Source organism: Stegostoma tigrinum, chromosome 26 (assembly GCF_030684315.1).
Source record: "Stegostoma tigrinum isolate sSteTig4 chromosome 26, sSteTig4.hap1, whole genome shotgun sequence".
Lineage (NCBI taxonomy): Eukaryota > Metazoa > Chordata > Chondrichthyes > Orectolobiformes > Stegostomatidae > Stegostoma > Stegostoma tigrinum.
Window position 1 is genome coordinate 40,011,570 of NC_081379.1, and position 16,443 is coordinate 40,028,012.

Sequence of the window (16,443 nt, forward strand, 5' to 3'; positions counted from 1 at the left end):
AGATTCATGCCTGAGCGAATGGTGTTGGATGTTCACGCTGCTGGAAGATGCAAGCCATTTTGCCGATTCTTGTGTGGATTTGGATCACCCAGGTAGATTTTACTTCCTGGATAGGGAAGGTGGTCGATATCCTCAATGTTCTGTTTCTCTGAGGCGGTGATGGTAGGATCTTGATGCCATTCAGTTTTCATTTTTGTCTTCTCCATAACAAATTGGGATCAATCAAAGTTAAAGACAGGAAATTGTGTGTGTATAAGATACAGGGAGAATCTTAAATGACTACTTTACGTCATTATTCACTGAGGAGAAGGATATGGAGGCCACTGAGACTAACGGCTAGCATGCTCATCTGCTAAGACATTTTGAAATCAACTAAGAAGTAGTGTTATTTTGAAGTCTTTAGTCTCTTGAAGTGCATTGTGGTTGATGGGCCCGCAGAGCTGGATGGTATCTATCCCAGGAAGTTTTGAGAGGGTCAAGACAGGAGAATTGGCCAAGGTCTTGCACACTTGCTCGCCCCTGGAGAGACCCTGGATGACTGGACAGTAGGTGATGTTGTTCTCAGTTCAAGATGGGAAATAGGAAATGTGACACTTAAGTATGTGACATCATGGAATGACACTAAAATAGGTGGTATCATGGAATGACCCTAAGATAGGCTGTATCGCATACAGCAAGGAAGGTTATTGTAAATTGCAGCAGAGTCTTGATTAGCTGGGGAAGTGGGTTGAGAAATGGCAAATGAACTTTAATTTAGAAAGGTGTGAAGTTTTGTATTTTAGATAGTCAAATAGTAGGAGACATGGTTGGGGGGAGAGGGGATGTGTTCAAAAATATGAAAAGCTTGGAGAGGGTGAATGCACTTAGCCTTTTGCTCAGGGTTGGGGAATCGAGGACTAATGGAACATTACTTTAAGGTAAGAGGGGAATGAATACACGGGGACAATGAGGGGAATCGGATGGCACGGTGGCTCAGTGGTTAGCACTGCAGCCTCACAGCACCAGGGACTCGGGTTCAATTCCAGCCTCAGGCGACTGTCTGTGTGGAGTTTGCACATTCTCCCCGCATCAGCGTGGGTTTCCTCCGGGTGCTCTGAGTTTCCTCCCGCAGTCCAAAGATGTGCAGGTTAGGTGGATCAGCCATGCTAAATTGCCCATAGTGTTCAGGGGTGTGTGGGTTATAGGGGGATGGGTCTGGGTGGGATGCTTCAAGGGGCAGTGTGGACTTGTTGGGCCGAAGGGCCTGTTTCCACACTCTAGGGAATCTAATCTAAATTATCCAGTAGCCTCCATTGCCAGGACTCTGTGCTGTATCAATGGTATTCATCGTAATTCTTGGCATGCTGGACTGAACCCAGTACGGCTTTACCATTCCGGGTACACAGTGTTTCACAGACTCTGATAATTATTTGCAGTGTTGAGGACATTTCGTCTTCAGTTTTCATTTAGCATCATAAAAACGAGAGAATTGGTAGAACTCTCACAGCTCTAGCTACACAGCGGGTTACTTTCTAGTTGTAAGATAATAAAATGTGAGGCTGGATGAACACAGCAGGCCAAGCAGCATCTCAGGAGCACAAAAGCTGACGTTTCGGGCCTAGACCCTTCATCAGAGAGGGGGATGGGGGGAGGGAACTGGAATAAATAGGGAGAGAGGGGGAGGCGGACCGAAGATGGAGAGCAAAGAAGATAGGTGGAGAGGGTGTAGGTGGGGAGGTAGGGAGGGGATAGGTCAGTCCAGGGAAGACGGACAGGTCAAGGAGGTGGGATGAGGTTAGTAGGTAGCTGGGGGTGCGGCTGGGGGTGGGAGGAAGGGATGGATGAGAGGAAGAACCGGTTAGGGAGGCAGAGACAGGTTGGACTGGTTTTGGGATGCAGTGGGTGGGGGGGAAGAGCTGGGCTGGTTGTGTGGTGCAGTGGGGGGAGGGGATGAACTGGGCTGGTTTAGCCCAGTTCATCCCCTCCCCCCACTGCACCACACAACCAGCCCAGCTCTTCCCCCCCACCCACTGCATCCCAAAACCAGTCCAACCTGTCTCTGCCTCCCTAACCGGTTCTTCCTCTCACCCATCCCTTCCTCCCACCCCCAGCCGCACCCCCAGCTACCTACTAACCTCATCCCACCTCCTTGACCTGTCCGTCTTCCCTGGACTGACCTATCCCCTCCCTACCTCCCCACCTACACCCTCTCCACCTATCTTCTTTGCTCTCCATCTTCGGTCCGCCTCCCCCTCTCTCCCTATTTATTCCAGTTCCCTCCCCCCATCCCCCTCTCTGATGAAGGGTCTAGGCCCGAAACGTCAGCTTTTGTGCTCCTGAGATGCTGCTTGGCCTGCTGTGTTCATCCAGCCTCACATTTTATTATCTTGGAATCTCCAGCATCTGCAGTTCCCATTATCTCTGATACTTTCTAGTTGTAGTCTGCTCTCCAAGAAGACGCTGATTCAAAACCTGGTCTGCATTTTTATAAATTCCCTCTCTGCACCAGCAAAATACTGCAAATGCTGGTGATACACCATCAAAACCCATTGAGGGTAAACACGTCTGGCAGCATCCATAGAGAGAAAAACAGAGTTAATATTCTGAGTCCAATAGGACACTGTAAGGATGGCAGGGAAGATGCAACAACCAGTATTTGGGGATAAAAACAGAAGTAGCTGGAAAAGCTCAGCAGGTCCGGCACCATCAGCGAAGGAGAAAACAGAGTTGACATTTCGGGTCTGGTCACCCTTCCTCAGAACTGATGGTGGCTGGGAAAAAGCCAGTTTATGTGCACAAAATTGGGGTAGGGTGTAAACGATAGGATAGAACCCGAAAGAGAGAGAAAGACAGTTGGGCAGACAAAGAGTTGATAACGATCAGGCTGGGAGGGTGAATAATTGTTAATGGGGACTATTAGTGATTAGAATCAATATTGAGACCAGAGGGCTGCAGGGTCCCCAAGCTGGAGGAACATCGTCTCATTTTCTGCTTGGGGACCCTGCAGCCCTCCGGACTCAATATTGATTTTAGTCACTAATAGTCCCCATTAACAGCTGCCTGCCAGTATGCACCCCCTGTTATTAGTCACTAACAGGCCCCATTAACAACAGTTGACCGTCCCAAACAAAAACCAAAAGAACTGCGGATGCTGTAAATCAGGAACAAAAACAAATATTGTGTTCAGTTCTGGTCACCTCATTACAGGAAGGATGTGGAAGCTTTAGAGAGGGTGCAGAGGAGATTTACCAGGATGCTGCCTGGACTGGAGGACAGGTTTTATGAAGAAATGTTGAGGGAGCTAGGGCTTTTCTCATTGGAGTGAAGAAGGATGAGAGGTGACTTGATAGAGGTGTACAAAATGATGAGAGGTAAAGATAGAGTCGAGAGCCAGAGACTTTTTCCCCAGGGCGGAAATGACTATTATGAGGGGGAATAATTTTAAGGTGATTGGAGGAAGGTACAGGGGAGATGTCAGAGGTAGGTTCTTCACGCAGAGAGTGGTGGGCTGTGGAATGTGCTGCCGGCAGTGGTAGCGGAGTCAGATACATTAGGGACATTTAAACGACTCTTGGATAGGCACATGGATAATAGTAAAATGTAGTGTACGCAGGATAGTTTGATCTTAGAGTAGGGTAATAGGTCGGCACAACATTGTGGGCCAAAGGGCCTGTATTGTGCTGTACTCTTCAATGTTCTATATTCTGTATTCTTAAAACAAATGGAGTTTTCTTTCCTCTCCCTATAGCTCAAACCCTCTAACCTGGAATACAACATACAGTTTTGGTCTCCCTCTTTGAGAAAGGAGATAACTGCAGTGGGAGCAGCTCACAGAAAGTTTGCTCAAATGATTTATGGGATGATGGGGTTATTTTATGAATCCAGGTTGATCCTGGATCCACTGGAGTTTGTAAGAATGAGAAGGGATTTCACTGAAACAAGTTTCTTGGGTAATTTGACCGGGTGAATGAAGAGAAAATGTTTCCCTTCAGGGAAGAGACATGAACCAGACGTCTCTGATTTAAAATGGAGAATTTTCTTTCTTTTTAAAAGCATTATTCATTGTGAATTCTCTCCCACAATGGCAGTAGAGGCAGGGTCTTTAGTCTGAAGGTAGGGTCAGTGGACTCGAAACATTAACTCTGTTTTTTCCTTCACAGATGCTGTCAGGCCTGCTGAGCTTTTCCAGCAATTTTTGTTTTTATTCCGAGGTTTGGACTGCTGCTCGTGCACTTACTATTTTAATCCACATTCATTTCCTATATTCTTGGGCCCAATTTCCGAAGGTGAAATGTGCACTGCGCCTTTATTCCAGATGAGTTCTCATCACGTTAGAGGAAGCCAAGGCACATTTCCCTTTTTCATGCAGCAGCTGCCATGACCTGGTGGATCCATTCATTCCCCAAAACACAATGAACACTGTTGGGCAATGCAACAGCCTCTCAATGTGTCAGTGAATGAACTCGAGTCATGCCAGTTGGTGAAGAGATGGAGAGGTAAGCGGGCAAGGGACAGTCTGGCAAAGGGCATGGTGGGTTCAGAGGTTTTAGATGGCAGTGCGCAACGAGGCAGGGTGGATTAAATGGCAGGGTGGTTGAGTGGATAGGCTGGTCAGATAGGGCCTGCAGCTATTAAGTTGTCGGAAGAGTGTGGATGTGTCTGGGGGAAGGAGGGTGTTGGGACCTAGGATGGTCCAGATTGGGAAGCTATGGCTGTGGGTTGGGGTTCAAGTCAAATCTGGGGATATGTGGGGGTCAGGTGCAGAATGAGTTCTAGTCAGGTCCAGATAATGGGGTCAGACATGGTGGAAGGTCTTGACTGTATTATGTGTGATGTCAAGTGTCTGGGAGGGAGTGGTCAGAGGTGACTCAGGGGAGGGAGTGTCCCCAAGTTTATTATGGACCACATCAAACCCCCTCAAAATATATTCGGAACATAGCCTAGATCTTCATTTTTTCTTATTTTAAAGGTAAATGTAAGGTTTGTGTTTTAGATACAATTCAATTGGTCAAACTACCAGAATTAAAGCAAAACACACTTTATTCATCCACAATAGTTAAAATACATCAAAAGGAAGAAGGAATTGAAATAACTTAACTCAATTGGAAAACTTAACACAATTACTATTATTAATTGAGTGTTCCAATATAGTTACATCCCATAAACAAATCCTTGGGAAAAGGCAAATTCGGAAAACAGAATGGCAAATAGGTTCCTAAGGGGTATGTTTGTATGTTTTCTCATCTTATATTCCTGTTTCCTCACAGCCAGCTGTCCCAGAGATGGAGGGGCAGTGTGAGCATTAGAAAATGCTCATGCTTTCGTATGATTGGTTCCTAACCCTGTCTGTTATCTGCAGCACCTCGTGAGCTGGATGCCATATTGCAGTTTGACCATCATCTTCGCTTACGTCTTCAGCTACGGAGTAGGCCCAGGTGAGTGAGTCAGGCAGGTATCCTTTTGCTTAAGTCACCGCTCCATTCATGGAAAGCACTTTGATCTCGACGAATGACTCAAGTACACTTCTGGGGGCACCTGCATACAAGGGTGATCTGCCCCTTGAATTTTTTTTGCCCCCTGTTAGCAGTGGCAACACTGAGCTGAGTGAGCGCTGACTGTGGGCAAGAAGGGCTGGGAAGTATTTTGACCAAGGAGTTAGAAACATCCAGTTTGATGATACCTGGCTTTGAGTCAAACACTTCTCCCATCTGCAATTCTCCACTATCCATTGCCTTTTATCCAATTTCCAGTTTTTACTTTCATTTTCCGACCAAATCAGGTAGGCTTTCAGACAATCTAGGGGTCTTGATAACTTGAATTAAGAGTGAGGAGTTGGATATTTCCTATGGAGAAGCTGGCTGCAGTGAAATCTCATTGGAATATTTCTCGGTGCTGTTCCAGGTGGAGTGGCTATAATCTTACCCTCAGAAATCTTCCTGCAGTCTGACCGCCCAGCTGGCTATGTTATCAATGGCTTCCTCAACTGGTTTGGTCTCTTCCTGGTCACAATCATTTTCTCCTTCATGGTGGTAAGACATGTCGACGTTTGTAAAGAAGATAATTGTGCGTCTCTCTCACAATGTTCATCGCCTCCAGCTCACTCAGCGACCCTCCCTCAGCCTCACTCAGCGACCCTCCCTCAGCCTCACTCACTGACCCTCCCTCAGCCTCACTCAGCGACCCTCCCTCAGCTTCACTCAGCGACCCTCCCTCAGCCTCACTCAGCCACCCTCCCTCAGTCTCACTCACTGACCCTCCCTCAGCCTCACTCAGTGACCCTCCCTCAGCCTCACTCACCGACCCTCCCTCAGTCTCACTCACTGACCCTCCCTCAGCCTCACTCAGCGACCCTCCCTCAGCCTCACTCACTGACACTCCCTCAGCCTCACTCAGCGACCCTCCCTCAGCCTCACTCACTGACCCTCCCTCAGCCTCACTCACTGACCGTCCCTCAGCCTCACTCAGCGACCCTCCCTCAGCCTCACTCACTGACCCTCCCTCAGCCTCACTCACTGACCCTCCCTCAGCCTCACTCAGCGACCCTCCCTCAGCCTCACTCACTGACCCTCCCTCAGCCTCACTCAGCGACCCTCCCTCAGCCTCACTCACTGACCCTCCCTCAGCCTCACTCACTTACCCTCCCTCAGCCTCACTCACTTACCCTCCCTCAGTCTCACTCACTGACCCTCCATCAGCCTCACTCACTGACCCTCCCTCAGTATCACTCACTGACCCTCCCTCAGCCTCACTCACTGACCCTCCCTCAGTCTCACTCACTGACCCTCCCTCAGCCTCACTCAGCGACCCTCCCTCAGCCTCATTCAGCGACCCTCCCTCAGCCACACTCACTGACACTCCCTCAGCCTCACTCAGCGACCCTCCCTCAGCCTCACTCAGCGACCCTCCCTCAGTCTCACTCACTGACCCTCCCTCAGTCTCACTCAGCGAACCTCCCTCAGCCTCACTCAGCGACCCTCCCTCAGCCTCACTCACTGACCCTCCCTCAGCCTCACTCAGCGACCCTCCCTCAGCCTCACTCACTGACCCTCCCTCAGCCTCACTCACTGACCCTCCCTCAGTCTCACTCACTGACCCTCCCTCAGCCTCACTCAGCGACCCTCCCTCAGCCTCACTCAGTGACCCTCCCTCAGCCTCACTCAGCGACCCTCCCTCAGCCTCACTCACTGACCCTCCCTCAGTCTCACTCACTCACCCTCCCTCAGCCTCACTTACTCGCCCTCCCTCAGTCTCACTCACTGCCCCTCCCTCAGCCTCAATCACTGACCCTCCCTCAGCCTCACTCAATGACCCTCCCCCTGCCTCACTCACTCGCCCTCCCTCAGCCTCAATCACTGACCCACCCTCAGCCTCCACACTCACCCTCCCTCAGTCTTACTCACTGACCCTACCTCGGTCTCACTCACTCACCCTCCCTCAGTCTTACTCACTGACCCTACCTCGGTCTCACTCACTGACCCTCCCTCAGCCTCACTCACTGACCCTCCATGGTCTCACTCACCGACCCTCCCTCAGCCTCACTCACTGACCCTCCCTCAGTCTCACTTACTCGCCCTCCCTCAGCCTCAATCACTGACCCTCCCTCAGTCTCACTCACTGACTCTCCCTCAGCCTCAAATCACTGACCCTCCCTTGGTCTCACTCACTCACCCTCCCTCAGCCTCAATCACTGACCCTCCCTCAGCCTCATTCACTGACCCTCCCTCAGTCTCACTCAGCGACCCTCCCTAAGTCTCAGTCAGCGACCCTCCCACAGCCTCAATCACTGACCCTACCTCGGTCTCAGTCACTGACCCTCCCTCAGCCTCACTCACTGACCCTCCCTCAGTATCACTCACTGACCCTCCCTCAGTCTCACTCACTGACCCTCCATGGTCTCACTCACCGACCCTCCCTCAGCCTCAATCACTGACCCTCCCTGAGCCTCACTCACTGACCCTCCCTCAGTCTCACTCACTGACTCTCCCTCAGCCTCAAATCACTGACCCTCCCTTGGTCTCACTCACTCACCCTCCCTCAGCCTCAATCACTGACCCTCCCTCAGCCTCATTCACTGACCCTCCCTCAGTCTCACTCAGCGACCCTCCCTAAGTCTCAGTCAGCGACCCTCCCACAGCCTCAATCACTGACCCTACCTCGGTCTCAGTCACTGACCCTCCCTCAGCCTCACTCACTGACCCTCCCTCAGTATCACTCACTGACCCTCCCTCAGTCTCACTCACTGACCCTCCATGGTCTCACTCACCGACCCTCCCTCAGCCTCAATCACTGACCCTCCCTGAGCCTCACTCACTGACCCTCCCTCAGTCTCACTCACTGACCCTCCCTCAGCCTCATTCACTGACCCTCCCTCAGTCTCAGTCAGCGACCCTCCCTCAGCCTCAATCACTGACCCTCCCTCAGTCTCAATCACTGACTCTCCATCAGCCTCAATCACTGCCCCTCCCTCAGTATCACTCACTGACCCACCCTCAGCCTCACTCACTTGCCCTCCCTCAGTCTCACTCACTCACCCTCCCTCAGCCTCACTCACTGACCCTCCCTCAGCCTCAATCACTGCCCCTCCCTCTGTATAACTCACTGACCCACCCTCAGCCTCCATTGTTGACCCACCCTCAGCCTCACTCACCGAACCACCCTCAGCCTCACTCACTCACTCACCCTCCCTCAGTCTCACTCACTGACCCTCCCTCAGTATTACTCACTGACCCACCCTCAGCCTCAATCATTACCCCTCCCTCAGAATCCCTCACTAACCCTCCCTCAGCCTCACTCACTGACCCTCCCTCAGTATCACTCACTGACCCTCCCTCAGCCTCACTCACTGACCACCCCTCAGTCTCACTCACTGACCCTCCCTCAGCCTCTCTCACGGATTCTCCCTCAGCCTCAATCTCTGACCTTCCCTCAGCCTCACTCACTGACCCTCCCTCAGCATCACTCACTGACCCTCCCTTGGTCTCACTCACTCACCCTCCCTCAGCGTCAATCACTGCCCCTCCCTCAGTATCACTCACTGACCCTCCCTCAGCCTCACTCACTGACCCCCCCTCAGTCTCACTCACTGACCCTCTCTCTGCCTCACTCACTGACCCTCCCTCAGTATCACTCACTGACCCTCCCTCAGCCTCACTCACTGACCCCTCCAAGTCTCACTCACTGACCCTCCCTCAGCCTCAATCACTGACCTTCCCTCAGTATCACTCACTGACCCTCCCTCAGCCTCTCTCACTGATTCTCCCTCTGCCTTACTCACTGACCCTCCCTCAGCCTCACTCGCTGACCCTCCCTCAGCCTCAATCACTGACCCTCCCTCAGTCTCAATCACTGACTCTCCCTCAGTCTCAATCACTGCCCCTCCCTCAGTATCACTCACTGACCCACCCTCAGCCTCACTCACTCGCCCTCCCTCAGTCTCACTCACTCACCCTCCCTCAGGCTCACTCACTGACCCTCCCTCAGTCTCACTCACTGACCCCCCCTCAGTCTCACTCACTGACCCTCCCTCAGCCTCACTCAGCGACCCTCCCTCAGCCTCACTCACTGACCCTCCCTCAGCCTCACTCACTGGCCCTCCCTCAGTCTCACTCACTGACCCTCCCTCAGCCTCACTCAGCGACCCTCCCTCAGCCTCACTCACTGACCCTCCCTCAGCCTCACTCAGCGACCCTCCCTCAGCCTCACTCACTGACCCTCCCTCAGCCTCACTCACTGACCCTCCCTCAGCCTCACTCAGCGACCCTCCCTCAGCCTCACTCACTGACCCTCCCTCAGTATCACTCACTGACCCTCCCTCAGCCTCACTCACTGACCACCCCTCAGTCTCACTCACTGACCCTCCCTCAGCCTCTCTCACGGATTCTCCCTCAGCCTCAATCTCTGACCTTCCCTCAGCCTCACTCACTGACCCTCCCTCAGCATCACTCACTGACCCTCCCTTGGTCTCACTCACACCCTCCCTCAGCCTCAATCACTGCCCCTCCCTCAGTATCACTCACTGACCCTCCCTCAGCCTCAATCACTGACCCTCCCTCAGCCTCACTCACTGACCCCCCCTCAGTCTGCCTTGCTGACCCTCCTTCGGTCTCACTCACTACCCCGCCTGCATTGTTCTCCCTCCCCTCACTGCCTGTGGTTCTGTTGCAGGAAGGTCTGGGCTACCTGTGCTTCCTGGTATTCTGTGGAGTCTGCTTACTGCTTACCATCATGGGCTACTTCATCCTGCTGGAGACAGGGGGCAAGACCCCACTGGAAATCAGTGAGGAGTTCAAGAACAGGAAACTCTGGAAAAACACAACGCTCCGAGTTGCACCGAATGGGACAATCCCACAAAATACAGTCGAGATCATCATGTCAACTGCGTTCTGACCTGTGGGGAAAGGTCCTAGCAGAGAGGTTATTGAACTGGGGCCGATACGTTCTTCATTATATTGTGTACTAATTGTCCAGTTATGAGCACAGGAGGCATCCCAATTGCATTTAACATTGTTGGAGCAAGCATTCTGCTGTTGACTGGTAGGTCAGGCTGAGGAGATACCTCCTTGATCAACTGCAGGAAATTTGCTCATGCGCCAATATTTAAGGGTGGTTTAAAATACAGTTACCACAGGTATTTTTTTAATTTAAAGCCGAGTTTCATGAAAACTCATTGAGTGTGCAAGAAATCCATGACAGTCGTGTCAACATTGAGGTCTGTTACCATGGCAACACTGATTGTTTGCTGTCCTTTTGCCCTGTGTATTGTGACTGAATGTTACTGCCAGATCTCCTCCTTAACTCTAGGACGGCCATGTACAGATAAATGCCTCCCTCTTCAGAGCCCCTCTTCAATTCCAAACTAAATTGAATACAAATCAGGCAGGTAGAGCTCATGCTGTTTAACCACTGCTGTTGCAACACTCTCCTTTCAAAGACATATTGCCTAACTTGGATTTTGGAAGCCTCGAGGCAGATTATGTTGCGTTCCAAGAATTTCCAGGTGCCTCTGTGCCAACCCTTTGCTTCCTCGCCTTCCCTCTGTCGTTAGATCAGAGATGGGATTGTTAAATGACAATTGACAGACCTCCTGCTAAGCAAGTTTACAACAGCCAGGGTTAGACTGACAATGTGCAGGATGCACTACAGCATTGCACTGAGCCTGCTTCAGTAGTGCTGGACTCTTTCCCTGTTCGCCTTTCTCTTATTGCTTTAAACCCTACTGAGCATACAATTGTACTATACATTATAACATTGTAGTGTCAGGTCTTTCCTGAGACAGTATATTATACAATTCCTGTGCCTTACAGAGTTTCAATTACGTTTCTTTGACCAATTTTACCTTTGAACTCCACTGGCCCAGTAAAATCCTGCCATTTGCAGGGATGTACTCACAGAGAAAGTGACAATCAGTTGATATTCACAAACTGCTAACATGGAAGACCACCCTGTTCCCTTGGAAGCAAGCCCTTTTTTCCCTTATTTTTCCTTCTCGAAGACACAGATGAGTGAAAGCTGGATTCACAGTGGATGAAAAGGTGCACATTAAGTATTGTGTGGCGAAGCAAATTTGTGAATGGTGGACACACCATTCACACCAGGGACTTAACTCAATGTCATGAACAAATCAAGAATACACAGAAGGGACATCAGGATAATACCAAAAAGCCAAAGAAAACATACTTAACTCTCAATTATCTTCATTTGTCATCCAAATTCTTCCTGTTCCTTTAAATACAAGTGACCAAGCGAATTCATATCACTGCCATTGCTATATCTGTAAGTATACATTTGCTTTAGGCCCACTCATGCAATACATTCCAGCAAGCTCAGAGGAAAGTTTTAGCTTGTCATGTACTGATCTGACAGACTGTTGAAGTCATTTCTTTTCCCTACATGAGTACACTTTCCAAAGTGCAACCTCCATAATGTAGAAGGACAGCAGACAATGACCACCTGCAAGTTACGCACTGCATTGCTCTCCCTTCGCTGTCACTGAGTCAAAGCCCAGCAGCTCCATTACTAATAGGACCCATCGATGGTTCAAAAGGATGGCTTCCTACCATGTTCTCAGTGCGTTTAGGAATGAACAAAACAATGTTGGCCTTGCCAGTGATCCTCACATTCCCAAATTGGACTGAAATTGACATTCGTACCAAGATCAATGAGCATCGTAAACAAGCACAAATTCAAGTTTGTTGCTATCACTGATATATCCCAACATCAATATCTCAGCCAGTGCTAATGGTCAGAAACACAAGCGGGAACTAGCCACATCAGCACGATGGTTACAGAGTTAAAGAAGTCACCTCCTGACTCCCTAAAGCCTGTCCACCACCTACAACACACAAGTCAGGAGTGTGATGGAATACTCCCCACTTGCCTGGATAAGTGCAGCTGCAATAACATTTAAGAAGCTTGACACCATCCAAGACAAAGCTGCCCTCAATTGGCACCACGTCCACTCCCATCACCGCCGACGCTCAGTAACAGCAGTGTGTACTATCTACACAAAGCACTGCAGAAATTCACCAAAGATCCTCAGACAACACCTTCCAAACCCATGACCACTTCCATCTAGAAGGACAAGGGCAGCAGATACATGGGAACATGCTCCCCTCTACGAATTCCCCTCCAAGCACCTCATCATCCTGACTTGGAAATATCTGGCTGTTCCTTCACCGTCGCTGGGTCAAAATCCTGGAATTCCCTCCTTAGTGGCACTGTGGGTCTACCCACAGCATATGGGCTGCAGCAGTTCAAGAAGGCAGCTCACCCCCACCTTCTTAGGGCCAAGGAGGGACAGGCAATAAATTCTGAGCCAGTCGGTGATGCCAACATCCCGTGAATGAAACGAAAAAAAAAATGTCAGCAGTGAATGGCTGCAATTCTGATCGCTCCATCATCTATAAGGCCTGAGTCAGAAAGGCAATAGAATGCTCATCATTCATCCTGGTGGCTTTTACCTGAAAGATACATGGAGAGTGACGCCATCCAGAACAGCAGATATTACTGCACTAGTGATCCAGAGGTTATAGGCTGCCAGGTAAGGCCAACATCTGTCACCCATCTCTAATTGTTCTTGAATTGAATGAAGTGCTTGGCCATTTCAGAGTTTCATAGTCACCGCTGCAGAGGATTATTTTCAGGTCCCGATCTTTATTAACAAATTGAATTTAAACTTTCCGAGCTGCCGTGATGGGATTAAACCCATGACCTGAGGGCGTTAGTCTGGATTTTTGGAATACTGGTCTGGTGACAATGCCACATTCCCCCCTCTGATACAGGAACATGGAAGCAGGAGCAGGATTAAGCCACACGGTTCCTTCAAACAGATCCACCATTAAACGAGATCATGATTGATCCTCAACCAGGGCTCCTTTTCTTTTCATCGGTCCCTGAATTTTGTTACAGTCCAAAAAATCTCGTAAATCTCAGCCTTGAGCATACTCGGTAACTGGGCGCCTGCATCTGAGAATCTCCAAAAATCGCAAACATCTGAGTTATGTATCTCACCTCAGTCCAAAACCACTAACTCCTTAAACTGAGATGATGCCTACCTCTTCTGGAATCACCAGCCAAGGAAGTAACCTCGCGTTTATGCGTTTATTTTGCAAGTCATCTTATAGTTTGAAATGTTTCAATGAAATTACTTTTTGTTCTTCTAAAGAATATAGATGTATTCTACTCAATGGCTCTCATAGCATGGACTATTTATTAATGAACTCAATCTAGCAAATCTTCACTGCACCCTGTTTAACACAAATAAACCTTTCCAATAACAAAGAACAAAGAAAATTGCAGCACAGGAACAGGCCCTTTGGCCCTCCAAGCCTGCGCCGATCGAGATCCTCTGTCTCAGCCTATCATCTATTTTCTAAGGGTCTGTATCCCTTTGCTCCCTGCCCATCCATGTACCTGTCCAGGTACATCTTAAAAGACACTAATGTGTCTGCGTCTACCACCTCCACTGGCAACGCATTCCAGGCACCCACCACCCTCTGTGTAAAGAACTTTCCACGCATATCTCCCTTAAACTTTCCTCCTCTCACTTTGAACTCATGACCCCAAGTAATTGAGTCCCCCGCTCTGGGTAAAAGCTTCTTGCTATCCACCCTGTCTATACCCCTCATGATTTTGTAGACCTCAATCAGGTGCCCCCCTCAATCTCTGTCTTTCCTTAGGTATAGAAACCAAAGCAGTGTACAGGATTCTAGACATGGCCTCACTAATGCCTTCCTCACTTTTATACTCCCCACCCCTTAGCAATAAAGCCCAGTTGTACAATTTTTCTTCCTAATTGCTGGCCTTGTGTGTTTGTATTTTGTGAACAGGGACATCCAAATCCTTCTCAGCAACCACATTTGACAGTTCCTCATCAATTAGAAAAACAAGCCCTTTCTGGACTCCTCCAAGCTCACATTTCCCCAACTGTACTCCATCCGCCATTGTCTTCCCAGTCAAACCATCACTTCACATTGGGCAGAGGCTTGGGCTCAATGCTCCCCACCCGCGATGGTGGACCGCCTACAGGGTGTCTGGGAGAATGAGGGGGGAGCTGTACCGGGACAGCTCTCGGGGTGTGACCTTGCTCCCAGGCTGGTGTGGGCTGAGATATCCGCCTCCTGTATGAGGCCTCAATCAGGGACAGGTTTGCAGCCTCTTTGCCAATGGCAGGGTGGTCCCGACCATATGCTTAGGATGCCAGGTCAATAGAGATGGGAGGCTGCATGACCCAATAGTTGGGTCTGGGCGGGAATAACCACACCCACCGCCGAAACGATTCCACTGCTCCCACTCTGCACCACAGGGCCTCCTGGCATCAGCTCTAGCAGTGGCATCACATTGAGTTTCTGACTCTTCTGTGGTTTCTGACATGCCACAACAATGCACCTATCCTGGCAAGGCTTCAAAGATGCCAGCCCTCAGATTGTGTTGACACCACTGGGAGCTGGCCTGACTGTCCGAGACTGCAGAGGTGACCTTCCAGAGGTTTGCTTCACCAGCAATGGAGCTCACCAGCATCAGGACCATACGGCCCACAGGAAGATCCAGTCCTTTGTTCCCCCCGCCATACCTTCCCCTGCCACTTCACTTCCTATCATGAATAAACTTCAATCATTTCACAAGCAAAATCGATGGGCACTTGAGGGAAGTAAACATGCAGGGATGCAGGGATAGGTCATGGGAGAAGGACTGACTGGTTCTGCAGAGAGCTGGCATGGACTTGATGGACAGGATGGCCTTTTTCAGTGGAGTAATGACTATCTCTGTCTCTCTCTTTCTCTGTCTGAGGCACAGTCCCCTTATTGAAGTCTAATTTATAGCAATGGTTCTTTGCACAGCACTTTATCAGATCAGCTTTGAATATCTAAAAACCTACACCCAGTGTATCCCACTTCTCGACCCTGCTAGTTATGTCCTCACAAAACCTGAACATATTTGTAAAATATGAAGTCACGTCCATAAAATCCGGTTGATTCTGCTTAATCGAGTCATAATTTTCCAAGTCTGCTATTATCACTTTCTTAATAATAAATTTTCTTGATAACTGAAAGCGTGTTATCTGGTCCCGCATTTCCTCCCTTGTTCAACAGTGATGTGAGCTTTTATCGCCTGGGACTTGTTACACACACATTGCGACTTACAGCTAAGGATAACAACTCAGTCATCATGCAAACAACCAAAACCCTGTGAAAAACATCCTGCTTTACTCCCGTCTGCTCCTGTCCAGGGCCAGGGTGCTCATTCTTGCTACCATCAGTGCCACTAGGAATGTGGGAGAAATACTGTCAGTGTGCTGCTTATTACATCCGAATGAGTAAAAGAACTATTTGGTGTGAGATCACCTCCGCGTCTGTGTGTGTGTTACTGCTGAGGATTGTCATAGAAGGGTCAGTGTAACAGATTAACACAGACCGACCACCAACTCCCATTACAGGGGGATTAACACAGATTGGATAAGCCTCCTGGAACCTTGGTGGTTAACACAGTTTCACTAATACCTCCCATCCAGTGCTACTTATGGTGACCTTCTGCTGCCCCTGGGCCGGTTCTCAACCCCAGTCCTTCTCTGGTGGGGGGGGCGGTGGGCGCAATCACAGTGACTGACATCTGACCAGTGCCTGATTGTTGATGGAAATTACTCATTCTTTATTCATTCACAGGATGAGTCACTGGCCAGGGCAGCATTTATTGCCCATCCCTAATTGCCCAGAGGGCAGTTAAGTGTCAACCACATTGCTGTGGGTCTGGAGTCACATGTAGGCCAGACCAGGTAAGGATGGCAGTTTCCTTCCCTATAGGACATCAGTGAGCCAGATGGGCCTTTTTTTCTGGGAACATAAGGAGAAACACAGATTCTTCGCTCTGAGAAGAGTCAGTGGGTGCCTGTAGACGAGGGCTGTACACACTCCTCAACGCAGTGAGACCCACATGGCCTCATACTGACGGCCATGTCCCCATTTCGCA

The 16,443-nt window shown here is 49.7% G+C and overlaps 1 protein-coding gene across 4 annotated transcripts in view; it reads left to right on the forward strand.

Annotated features, from left to right (window-relative positions):
* LOC125464067 (solute carrier family 2, facilitated glucose transporter member 11-like) overlaps nt 1-15,810 on the forward strand; it is a 74,294-nt gene extending 58,484 nt beyond the window's left edge. For 3 of the 4 annotated variants that reach the window (XM_048556078.2, XM_059655116.1, XM_048556079.2), the window contains 3 exons: nt 5,339-5,414; nt 5,881-6,008; nt 10,148-15,810. In XM_048556078.2, the coding sequence (XP_048412035.1) occupies nt 5,339-5,414; nt 5,881-6,008; nt 10,148-10,438 (495 nt within the window). In that variant the 3' untranslated portion in view covers nt 10,439-15,810. Of the gene's footprint in view, nt 1-5,338; nt 5,415-5,880; nt 6,009-10,143 lie in introns of all 4 variants that reach the window. The other variant, XM_048556080.2, reaches the window with a different exon arrangement.
* The last annotated feature ends 633 nt before the right edge of the window (nt 15,811-16,443 follow it).